The sequence below is a fragment of the Scyliorhinus canicula genome, chromosome 2, assembly GCF_902713615.1.
Source record: "Scyliorhinus canicula chromosome 2, sScyCan1.1, whole genome shotgun sequence".
NCBI lineage: Eukaryota > Metazoa > Chordata > Chondrichthyes > Carcharhiniformes > Scyliorhinidae > Scyliorhinus > Scyliorhinus canicula.
In genome coordinates this window covers 42,664,562-42,677,820 of record NC_052147.1, presented here as the reverse complement: position 1 = coordinate 42,677,820, position 13,259 = coordinate 42,664,562, and the positions used below count along the sequence as shown (strand labels likewise).

General features: G+C 41.3%; 1 protein-coding gene across 5 annotated transcripts in view; it reads left to right on the top strand.

Moving 5' to 3' along the window:
* The window catches only part of ppp2r5ca (protein phosphatase 2, regulatory subunit B', gamma a), a 263,516-nt gene that overhangs the window by 160,805 nt on the left and 89,452 nt on the right, over nucleotides 1–13,259 (top strand). For all 5 annotated transcript variants that reach the window (XM_038776761.1, XM_038776753.1, XM_038776778.1 and 2 more), the window contains 2 exons: nucleotides 1,477–1,587; nucleotides 11,037–11,129. In XM_038776761.1, the coding sequence (XP_038632689.1) occupies nucleotides 1,477–1,587; nucleotides 11,037–11,129 (204 nt within the window). The remainder of the gene's footprint in view (nucleotides 1–1,476; nucleotides 1,588–11,036; nucleotides 11,130–13,259) is intronic.

Here is a 13,259-nt window from a genome sequence, read left to right as displayed (position 1 = left end):
GGCGATAGGGTGGCAGTGAGGGCTTAATGTGGGTCGGTGCTGACTCGATGGGCCGAATGGCCTCCGTATCCCATTGGTATCTTCCACCGTGAAGACTGATGCAAAGTAACTATTCAGTTCGTCTGCCATTTCTTTGTTACCTATTGTTACTTCTCCAGCCATATTTTCCAGTGGTCCAATGTCTCTTTTTGCCTCTCTCTTACCTTTTATATATTGAAAAAATCTCTTCCTGTCTTGCTTTATATTACTAGTTAGCTTGCACTCATACTTCATCTGCTTCCCCCTTATTGCTATTTTAATTGTCCTCTGATTGCTTTTAAAGGCTTCCCAATAATCTGGTTACCCACTAATCCTCGCCACTTTGTATGCTTTTTCTTTAGCCCTTATGCTGTCCTTGACACCCCTCATCAGCCATGGATGCCTTGTCCTCCCCTTAGCATGTTTCCTCCTCCTTGGGATGAATTTCTGTTATGCCTCTCTAATAACCTCCAAAAACTGCTGCCATTGCTGTTCCACTGTCTTCCCTGCTAGGCTCCTTTCCCAATCAACTCTGGCCAGTTCCTCCCTCATGTTTTTGTAGTTACCCTTATTTAATTGTAATACCACATCTGATTGCAGCTTCTCCCCCTCAAACTGCAGGGTAAATTCTATCATATTGTGATCACTGCTCCCTAAGAGTTACCTCCCTTAAGTTCCCTAATCAAGTCTGCCTCATTACACATCACCAAATTCAGAATTGCCTGTTCCTTGGTAGGCTCGGTCACAAGCTGCTCCAAAAAACATCTCTTAGAATAGAGAGAGTCAGAGATTTAGGGAAAGAATTCCAGATCTTAGGACCTTGCCAAGTGAAGGCACAGCTATGAAGATGGCATAAATAAAAGCAGGGATGCCCAAGACCAGAAATAGAGGAAAGCAGATATCTACCATTTGTGGATTAGAGATATTGAAGGATTTGAAAATGCAAATCTTTTAATATCAAGATGCTATTTAACCAGGCCCAATGTAAGCGAGTGAGCACAGTGGGAATGGGTGAGCTTGGTGCGAGCTGGGTCACAGGCAGCAGATTTTTGGATGCCCTCAAGTTGGCAGAATGTGGGAAGCCAGCCAGGTGTGCTTTGGAGAGGTAAAGTCTAAAGGTAACAAAAACAGAAAATACTGAACAATCTCAGCAGGTCTGGCAGCTTCTGTGGATCAAGAAGGGAGTTAAAGTTTCGTGTCTGGATGACTCTTTGTCAATGCTTTGAGGTCTTTGTTAGATATTTATTTTTGGCTTGTGTGCTATCAATATTTACATTTTTTTTTTAAATGTAGATAAGTTGAAACCATATATTTGAATGAGTAACATTTAAAATTTGTAGGTTTCTCAGTGGTTTAGCAACATCAGTGGCCTCGTTCTGCATTGTAGGAATTCTATGGTTCAGACTGTTGGTTTTTAACAATTGTAAAATACTGTTAATCTCAGGAATATCTTTTCAGTTTGCAGTGAACATGTTTCGAACGTTACCACCATCATCTAACCCCACAGGAGCAGAGTTTGATCCAGAAGAGGATGAACCAACACTGGAGGCTGCATGGCCTCACCTACAGGTACCAAATGCTTATCTGTATTCAAACATTCTAGTATGGTCTCATGAAAACGAGAGACAAGAGCCTTATTTCATAAAATCAGTGTTTCCATCTTTTTGACATTTTCTATTTCCTTTTCTCTTGTTTCATTTCTGTCTTTTGAAAGCATTATTTCCATTATTATTTGCATACTGCCAAAATCTTTGGAGGATTGCTTAAATGCGTTCTCTGAACTGTTGTTTATTCTGAAAAGATTGGTTTGTTTCCATGTTTCCTGTTCAGTCAGTTGCTGAACACAATAGTGCATGATTTATCTGTATTGGAAATGACTTTTTTTGTTCAGCATGCTGCAAATTAAGTATCATTCTGTAACATGCCCTATTGCCACCAATTTGCCACCCACGTGGGACAAAATTGGATGCGTTTTCTTGTTCTTTGGTGCATTAGTTTTATAAAAATGGCAAAAGTTTAATTGTACTCCAAGTCTTGCTGTACTGAGACAAGTCTCTAGCAAATTTGGCAGATAGACTTTGAAACAAAACGTTTACATTGGTCAATCTTGGAATTTCATTAAAATTTCCCTTTGACAAACAACTAGAATACTTGCAAAAAGGAACTTCCAGAAGTTGAAAATTAGTGCAAATTCAGCACATCACCTTGTTTTGATGGGTCTTGTTTGCTCGAAGATGATTCTAGTGGAAAGTGTATCCAAGTTTGGTTGAGTGCTGACAATTCCAAGATCTACATTCTTCAAGATGTTGCCCTCCCAATCAAAAAGAGTTTCATTCCGATAAGCAGAAAGCAGCTGAGTATGACATAGTGTATGCATGAACTGTGCATTCACAGAATTTGTTTTTCCCGACTGCATCCAGTTAGATTGAGTTGCCAAAGCTGTGGAATCCACTTGCAATATAACAATGAATTTCATATTGGGAGCTTCAACCTTTAGCAGACATTCTATAAATTATAAGCCAATGTTACTGTCAGATTAGATACCTACTTTTCTTTATCGTTATGTCAGGTATCTGAGTATAAGACGAGGATACTGGTTTCCAGTATAGTACACCCAAGGATGTTACTGTCAGGTGTTAACTGTATCCATTTTTGCCCTCACTATCTTCTGTGAACATTGCCCTCACTGTCTTCTGCGAAGATAGAATAATCAAAAGTTCAAGAAAACAGTCATTGATTGGGTTTGAACAATTCAATCAAAGCCAAAGCCATTTTTTCAGTATTTCAGTTACAACTGAAGGCCTTGTTACTTGACATTTTTTTTTTTAATGATGAGACCGGAACCATTTCCTCAGATTGGATCATCACTCGTGTCAAAACTGAACTACAAGCCAAGGCAACTACTTTGAAGGGTATTGAAAATTAACCTGTAAATTAATGTTTTAATTTGTTTAAAACTGATATCCGGTCAATGGTAAAGGAAATTATTAGGTCAGTGATCAGTTGCAGATCAGTGATGGCAAATCCCTTAATATTTCTGGTCGCATCTAACATTTCACATTCCTCAACTACATTATCTTCATTGTCTCTCTTTTGTGAAGACAAATGCTAAGTATTCATTTGAGAACCATTCGTCTCCCCTTTCATTGTAGAAGCTTCCTTTTTGGTTTCCACTAGCCCTACCCTTATCAATCCTTTTGCTCTTTATGTACTTCTAAAACCTCTTTTTTTGTGTGTTTTTCTTGATTTTACATGCTAGTATTTTTTCATTCTCTCTCTCTCTTTATAAATTTTCTTTTGAACCTCATCCCTGCATTTTCTTCTTTAAAAATTTTTTTTTTAGAGAACCCTAAACCCTATTTATTCCAATTTAGCGTGGCCTATCCCCATAGCTTGCACATTTTTGGATTGTGGGGGCAAAACCCACGCAAACACGGGGAGAATGTGCAAACTCCACACGGACAGTGACCCAGAGCCGGGATAGAACCTGGGACCTCGGCGTTGTGAGGCCGCAGTGCTAACCCACTGCACCACCGTGCTGCCCATCCCTGCATTTTCTATACTCCTGGGCTTTCTGTGACCTGGAGCGCTCTCTACTTTTTTTGCAAGAATATACTTGATTCATAATCTAAAAGAGACATTACAAAACATTTTAAATTGTCATAAAGTGCAATGATATTCATATTTTCACCAGAGATTAAAATGCACTCTGATGCTTCAATTCAGTAATGAGAATATTGTAACGAAAATATTGAAATGTTTGTAGAGTACAGTTTTGTTAACTATATACATTGATCATGTTGTGCACTCTGCGGTGCTTCAATGCAGTTATATACAATGAGGGTCAAGCACACAGCCCGAGGGATTTTACACAGTTAGTGGTCCCTCAATGTACGTTGGCTGAAAGGCCTTACACAGTGGCCTTCCCCCATTGTACCTTGGCAGCGGCTCTCCAACCTCGAGTGTATCTGTCAGCAGGCAGTCCTGAACCTTGGAATCCTTGACTCCCACTTCTCTGACAATGATTTCACTTCAAGAAGCTGTTTCTGGGCCACTTTGTCAAACATCACAGTTCTGTAAAATTAGCCTTTATGCCTGGCCTACCTTTAATCTTTAATATAACTATATTAAATCTAAATGAATTATGATCACCATCATCGATGTCTTCCCCTTCCACGCCCCCAAATTCAAAACTGCACTTTAAACGCCTTCCCCTTCCACGCCCCCAAATTCAAAACTGCACTTTAAACGCCTTCCCCTTCCACGCCCCCAAATTCAAAACTGCACTTTTGACTTGCTATGTATTGGCAAAAAGAGATTGTGCTGAATGTATTTTAACAATTGTGTCCTTTACCCTTTGCACGAGTAATCCCCAGTTAATATTACGGTAGTTGAAATCGGCTATTATTGTCCTGTAATTTGGGCTTCTCAACAATTTTCCTACATACTTGCCCTTCTAACTCTCTGGCAGGTCTACAGTGTACTTCTGGAAGTGTGATGCCCTTTTGTTGTTCGACTCCTAATCTAATCCACCTGGTTTATAATCTCCTCTTACAGCCGTGATTTGTTTGCGACCTGCTTCCTCCTCTTTGGTCCCCCTCTTAATCCTGTCTGAGAACCCTGTCATCAGGAATGTTGAATCATCATTGCTGCCCTTTAAACCTTATTATAAGAAAAAATTGCAAGACAGTGCAGAAAGGGTAGGAGAGTAGGTCTACTTAAAATGCTCTTCAAAGAGCTGGCACAAATAAAATGGGCCAACTGCCCTACATCATTCAAGACCTTTGATTTCTGTAACTTGTCAGTTTAGTTTATGATCATAGCTTATGATGCCAATACGACATTGGATGTTTATGATTTTCTCACTAGAAACCCCAGTGAGTTGAAAGGGTAACAACAACTCTCATTTATATAATCCTTTCAATGTAGAATAGGTCCAAATCTGCTTCAGAGATGCAGAAGGAAAATAGAAACTGAAACAAAAAAGGAGCCATTAGGAGGGGAATCCAAACTTGCCAAAAGTACTTTAATGCAAGAGGAGGTGGTGCAGAAACTGTCTCGGAGGGTATTAGAGTAATGGAATTTGGAGGTGGGCAACATTGGAAATGGATGTACATAGTCTTTATGACAGAGTTTACAGTTGGAAGCTCAACTTGAATAGAGTGCCATGTTGCAAACAGTTCAGTTCAATCTTAGACATAAGGGCTAAAGGCAATAATTCCAAAAAGTAGTTTTATTCCAGCTTGGATGTCCAATTAGCAGTCATACAGCCGAGCTGGCTGTAATCAAAGTACAACTGATGCTGACCCCGTGTGACGCCAAGGTAAATGAGAAAGAGGCAGGCTTAAGGGTTACTTTTGCAGAAAGGCAAGCAAAACCATTGCTAGAGGTGCTCCAGCTTTATTGGTAGGTAATAGTGAAACCATGCAAAAACTGTCTCAACATGATTGGAGATGAGACATTGGAGGATTACATAAGATACCCAGCACAGAAAATAGACCATTTGGCCCAATCAGTTAGTCCTTTTTTTTTTTGTCGTTTCATAGATGTGTGTATCATTATTTCCCACCCCAATTACACTTTAGATGGTAGTGATAAACCACCGCCTTCAACTGCTGCAGTCCATGTGGCATAGGTATCCACAGTACTGTTAGGGAGGGAGTTCCAGGATTTTGAACCAGCAACCGTGAAGTTCCAAGTCAGGATGTTGTGGAGCTTGGAGGGAAACTTCCAGGTGATGGCGGTTCCATCTGCTGCCATTGTCCTTCTAAATGGTAGAGATCACGGTGGAGTACTCCAAATTTAAAAAATAAATACATAAATGATCTGAAGGAAAGTGTAGATGTTCTGATTAGCCAGTTTGCAGGTGATCAAGATAGGTGGAGTTGCAGATAGTGAAGGGGACAGTCAGAGAATACAGCAGAATATAGATAGATTGGAGAGTTGGGCAGAGAAATGGCAGATGGAGTTCAATCTGGACAAATGCGAGGTGATGCATTTTGGAAGATCAAATTCAGGTGTGAATTATACAGTAAATGGTAGAACCCTTGGGAGTATTGACCTACAGAGGGATCGGAGTGTTCAGGTCCATAGTGGCAATGCAGATGGATAAGATGGTCAAGAACGCATATGGCATGCTAGCCTTCATCGACCAGGGCATTGATTACAAGAGTTGGCAAATCATGTTGCAGTTGTATAAAACTTTAGTTTGGAATATTGCATGCAGTTCTGATTGCCACACTACCAGAAGGGCATGCCCCCCGCCCCATTCTTCTAACCTCTAGAGAATGTAGGCCTAAACTGCTTAATCTCTCTTCATAAGACAAACTCATCTCTGGAATCAATCTAGTGAACTGCCTCCATTGCCACTACATCTTGGGCGGCATGGTAGCACAGTGGTTAGCACTGCTGCCTCATTGCAAGGACCCAGGTTCAAATCTGGCCTCGGGTGACTTTGTGGAGTTTGCACTTTCTCCCCTTGTCTGTGAGAGTTTCCCCCCTCAGTCCAAAAATGTTGGAGGTTAGTTGGATTGGCTATGCTACATTGCCCCTTAGTATCCATTAGGTGGAGTCATGGGGATAAGATGAGGGCCTGATCCTAATATAGGGGACTTTCTTGAGGGTCGGTGCAAACTTGATGGGCCAAATGGCCGCCTTCTGCACTGTAGAGATTCTATGTTCTTTCCTCAAATAAGGGAAGCAAAACTGCATAATACTCCAGTTGTGGCCTTGTACAGTTGCAACAACACTTCCTTACCTTTATACTCTATTCCTTTAGCTATAAATTTCCTTTAGACAAATGATAAATGACAACATTCCATTCACTTTCTTCATTACCTGCTGTACCTGCATGCTAGTTTTCTGCAACTAATGCACAAGGACACACAGATCCCTTTGCACTGGTTCACCCCGCAGTCTTTCCCCATTTAGAGAAGTTGCCTTTCCATTTTTCCGACCAAAATGGATAACCTCTCGCTTATCCACATTGAATTCCGTCTGCCACATTTTCGCCCACTCACCTAACCTATCTATATCCATTTGTAAGGTTCTTATTGCCTCTTTGCAACTTACTGTTCCACCTATTTTAGTGGCAGCTGCAAATTTGTCTATAGAACCTTCTATCTCTATATCCAAGTCGTTAATGTAGGTTTTTTAATTGTTGCAACCCAAGGACACCCCATTAGTTACATCTTGCCATCCAGAAAAAGACTCATTTATCCTGACTCCGTCTTCTGTCCGTCACCAGTCTTCTATCCAAGCTAATAAATTACCCCTAATCCCATGTGATCTTACCGTGTATATTAACCTTTTGTGAGGCACCTTATCAAACGGTTTCTGGGAGTCCAGGTATATACTACATCCACAGGATTTCAATTATCCACTTGGCTTGTTATATCTTAAAAGAACTGTACCAAATTAGTTAATCATGATTTGCCCTTCATAAAACCATGCTGACTGATGGATTGTATTTTGACTCTCCAAATATCACTTCCTTAATAATGGATTCTAACAATTTCCTAACAACAGGTGTTGAACTAACTGGCCTGTAATTTCCTACATTCTACCTCCCTCCCTTTTTGAATAAGGGTTTACATTAGCATTATTCCAATACACTGGAACCTTCCCATGTCCAGGGAGTTTTGGAATTTTATGACAATGGATCCACTATCTCTGCTGCCACTTCCTTTAACACCATGGGATGGAGGCCATCAGGCCCTGGCGACTTGTCTGCCTTCAATCCTAATAGTTAGTTGAGTACTATTTCCCCCATTGATGTTGATTGTTCCAAGTTCCACCCGTACTATCATGCCTGAATTACCCGTTCCTATAGGAATGGTACTCGTGTCCTTCACTGTGAAAACTGAGGCAAAATATTGATTTCGAATCGTCGCCATTTCTGTGCTCCCCACCATTAGCTCTCCGGTTTCATCTTAAAGGGACCAACTCATTCCTTTTGTGTACTTCTGGAAGCTTTAGCCATCCTTTTGATATTTTGCACTAGCTTTCACAATTTACCTTCGCTCTTTTTATTACATTTTTAGTAACCCTTTATGTACATAAACAGTCTTCCACCCTACCACTGGCCTTTGGTATACCTTACTGTTTGTCTTTATATTGTCGTTAACCTCCTTGCTTAGCTATGGATGTTTTTTACTCCTCTTACCGTCTTTCTTCCTCTCCTGGAATATATTTTACTTTTGAGGAATTGAGTATCTCCTGAAACAACTGCCACTGCTCATCAGCTGTCCTACCTTTTAGCCTTCCTGCCCACTCTACTCGGGCCAAATCAGTCCTCATGCCTATTTAATTACCTTTGTTTATTTCCAGAATGCTAGTGTGCGACTCCACTTTCTTGTCCCCAAACTCATACTTTGGTCACTATTCCTTAGAGGATCCTTAACTATGAGGTCATTAATTAATCCCTCCTCATTACACAATACCAAATCCAGAGTAATCTGTTCCTTGGTTGGTTCCACAGTGCACTCTGAAATAGCCTAGAAAGCCACCTGGTTGTATAAAAACTGCTGAAAAGTCAATAAAAAGGAAAGTGACAGATACTGCCCTGTTCATCCTGCAAAGTCCTCCTTACTAACATATGGGGGCTTGTGCCAAAATTGGAAGAGCTGTCTCGCAGACTCGGCAAGCAACAGCCTGACATAGTCATACCCACAGAATCATACCTTACAGATAATGTCCCAGACACCACCACCACCAGCAGGACAGACTCTGTAGAGGTGGCGGCACAGTGATGTACAGTCGGGAGGGAGTTGTCCTGGGAGTCCTCAACATCGACTCTAGACCCCATGAAGTCTCATGGCTTCAGGTCAAATATGGGCAAGGAAACTGCCTGCAGATCACCACGTACTGTCCACCATCAGCTGACGAATCAGTACTCCTCCATGTTGAACACCACTTGGAGGAAGCACAGAGAGTGGCAAGGGCTCAGAGTGTACTCTGGGTCGGGGCCCTCAATGTCCCATCACCAAGAATGGCTCGGTAGCATTACTACTGGCTGAGCCCTAAAGGACATAGCTGCGAGACTGGGTCTGAGACAGATGGTGAGGGAATCAACAAGAGAGGAAAACCTACTCTACATCACCCTCTCCAACCTGCCTGCTGCAGATGCATTTGTCCATGACAGTATCGGTAGGCGTGACCTGCTCCATCCTTGTGGAGACCAAGTCCCATCTTCACATGAAGGATGCTGCCCATAATGTTGTGTGACACTATCCATCGTGTTAAATGGGATGGATTCAGAGCAGATCAAGTCCAGACTGGGCATCCATGAGGCGCTGTGGGCCATCAAAAGCAGCAGAATTGTACTCTGCCACAATCTGTAACCTCATAGCTCGGCATATCCCCCACTCTACTGTTACCACCAAGTCAGGGAATCAACCCTGGTTCAATGAAGAGTGCAGGGGGGCATGCAGGAGCAGCACCAAGCAAACTGAAAAATGAGGTGCCAATTGGGTGATGCTGGAACACAGGACTACTTGCATGCTAAACAACAAAAGCAGCAAGTGATAGACAGGTAAGCGATCCCATAACCACTATGTTTAGCACCATTTGCAACCCCTCAGTCACTGAAGCAGTCCACATGCAAATGCAGTAATACCTGGGCAATATCCAGGCTTCGGTTGACAAGTGGCAAGTAACATTCTCGCCACACAATTGCCATACAATGACCATCTTCAATAAGAGAGAATTAAATTATCATCCCTTGACATTCAATGGCATTACCATCACTGAGTCCCCCCACTATCAACATCCTGGGGGTTACCACTGACCACAAACTGAACTGGACTAGCCATATAAATGCTGTGTATATAAGAGAAGGCTTGGAATACTGCGGCGACTAACTCACCACCTAACTCCCCAAAGACTGTTCACCACCTACAAGGTACACGTCAGGAGTGTGATGGAATACTCCCCACTTGCCTGGATGAGTACAGCTCCAACAACATAGAATTACACAGAAAATACAGCAAACTTGATTGGCACCCCTTCCACAGCCATTCACACCCTTCACCACCTACGCACGGTAGAAGCAGTGTGTACCATCTACAAGATGCACTGCAGGAACTCACCATGGATCCTTAAACAGCACCTTCCAAATCCATGATCACTACCATCTGGAAGGACAAGGGCGGCAGATATAGGAGATCACCACCACTTGAAAGTTTCCCTCCCAAGTCATTCACCATCCTGACTTGGAAATATATCGCTGTTCCTTCACTGCAGGTCACTGGGTCAAAATCCTGGAACTCCCTCCCTAATAGAGCCGTGGATGTAATAACACCACATGGACTGCAGAGGTTGATGAAGGCAGCTCACCACCACCTTCTCAAGGGCAAGTAAGGATGAGAAAACCCTGGCCTACCCAGCAAAGCTCTCACCCCGTAAAAATGAATTAAAAATATAAATTAGCTTGGAAAAACTAGCATGAATCGTTTCCTACTGCAAATCAACATATCCTTCTACTAGCAATCAGTCATAATTTGAATGCAGGCAGTTGATAACTGGAAGCCATAGACTTGTATAAATCTGGGAAAGAAAAAATATTGTGGAGTAGCTATATTATCTAGACTTTTGTGGACTAGTTAAATCAGAAACTTGAGAGGGCGGTGTTTTAGGAATGTGGGTAAAAAGCCTGCAGCCAGTGTCTCTTCTGGCTTTGGCACGAAGTGATTTTCCACACCAGGAAGTAAAATTTCCAACTATATATTTTTTTTTTAAAGCACTGTTGGCTTAAAAACTCTAGGATTCTGATCTTGCCTAGTTGCTACAGTTTCATCAGCTGAGGATGAAGCAGTGGAGAAGGAAGAGTAAAAATAGTGGCAAGTTGCCATAAGCCACTTGTACATGCCCTATGAGCCAGCTCAGCTGAGAATGGAATACAAGCGAAAGAGATTTAAAATTAGAAGATGATTACATTTTTATTATCTCTTTCAACAATGTAATGTGATCTTGGTCATCTGTTAATGCTAATAAACTTTACTAAAATTTTCTTTCTTCAGTTGGTGTACGAATTTTTCTTGAGGTTTCTAGAGTCTCCTGATTTTCAGCCAAATATAGCAAAGAAGTATATTGACCAGAAATTTGTAATGCAGGTAAGGGAAGCAACCGGCTGTTAATTTTTATCTCATAAAGTATCAGTTTCATTTTTTGAAATTTATAAGCTGCAATGTGGATGGTAATATGTTCTTTGCATTTTCTAATTGTGTGATAAACCTTGTTAATCAAACTTCTTACATTAAGTTGAATTATGGTCTGCATCAATTTCCATGATTTTTGTTCCTGATTGGCATGTGGTGATTGTCCAGACAAGATAAATCTTATCATGTAACTACTTTGGTGCATCAGATTCTGCAGTCATTGTTTCGTATAGATTTGTGTGCATATTTGTTGGCTGTTTGCTTCACATCATGTCTAATATTGTAAACTTCAGTTTGAACTGATCCTAGCTTTTTATGTTGTCCAAGTTGCACCACCATAAAGTGGTCCAGAATTGCAGTGCATACAATGATACCATGAAATAAATTGGTTAACATTTTCGCTTCTTTCTCCATTTTCGAGATGTAGTGCAAAGCAATCGGAGCTCTTACATTGTTTGCCTACATGAGTACACTTGTGAGATATTCTAGATTCTCCTGAGTGTACGATGGGATAATGTACAAATACAAGTCGTCTTCTGGAGAGCATCTCAAAGTTTCCATTGCCTCAAGATAATTAACATACTATTAATTATTTTGAATGCGGTGACCATTATGTTTGCAAATGTGGCAGCCATTTTAAACAAGGCAACAACCTGTTAACTAAGTTCATTTGTTTTCGATGCTGCTGTTTGAAGGGCAATTATGGAAAGGTTATTGGGTGAGGAACCGGGTCTGCTGTCTGTGTGGGTCTCACCCTCCGAACTCAGAAATATGTAGTTATGCAGAGTAGTTACATTTATATGCTAAGGAGTTAGCCTTGGATTGATCTGGCTGTAGGTAGATAGGAAGTTCATATATTACGTGCTCCGATGGGAAAACATATCCTGTGTTCTTCGGCCACATTAGTTGCAGAAAGATGCTACCTTCTGCCCATGGTGCAGAATTTTCTAGTGGTTAGAAGCAAGACCTGAACAAGCTTGAAGAGTAGTGGGGATTTCTTGCTCTAGTTGTGGGCTAATTATGAATGGACTTAGTTTAACATATATTTAACTTTCGGTGTTTCATTGAATTTGCGTCTAGGGTATTTGTAAGGTTTGGAAGCCAGAATTGAGTATTGGGGTCTTTGCCTGATTATGTATGCTGGTGTTTGTAAATGGGCGAAGGCAGTCTCTGTTTTGTGGATGACTTTGAAAGATTCTGGAGTAAGCAATATTAGCACGTGGTGAAGCGTTTTCCTTTGTAAGACTGGGAGCTAAATGGTCTGCACTTTAGAGATGAGAGGAAAGCATGATATCTCGTAAATGGTTTATTTCCACTGAGGGTCACTGGGGATTGAACTTCTGGTTGTTTTATTTTATTGAATGCTTATCTATATTTTATCCTGGCTTGTTCCCGATTGATCGTATTTGGCCTTGCTACAGCACAGTGTTGTTGCACAAGCAGAGAGTGGACTGCTTGCTTAGCTGTTCCTAAATCAATGCATTCAGCTTTTATAAGGGATTTTTCTAAGGGATTTTTTATTGGCCTATCTATATTTGGTGTAACTAGTTTTTTTTGGTAATTTCTGTGTGTGGTATAGGCTATTATGTGATTCTTGAAGACCATCCTTCCATTATTTTATTTTTTAATTTAGAGTACCCAATTCCATTTTTTTTTCCAAATAAGGGGCACACTTTAGCCAATCCAACTACCCTGCACATCTTTGGGTTGTGGGGGCGAAACCCAAAAATAGAGAGAATGTGCAAACTCTACACGGACAGTGGCGCAGGGCCGGGATCGAACCTGGGACCGCGGCGCCATGCGGCAGCAGTGCTAAGCACTCCGCCACCGTGCTGCCCCATCCTTCCATAATAATGCTGATCTAGATTTAGGGCTTTCATTCTGAGGTGAAGTGGATAAGCCAGGTAGATTCTGAATCTTCAAGTCAAGGAGGGAAAGGGGTGATATGCCTTGGTTGTAGAGTAGTTCTTGTTCCGAAGGAGGCTGGCCTGGTGCTATGGGTTGTTGGGGAGTTTTTAGTGGACGTCTATGCAGCAGTTACATTTTTTACGTTTTTAATTTTAATGGATGTATTTGTCCCATTTG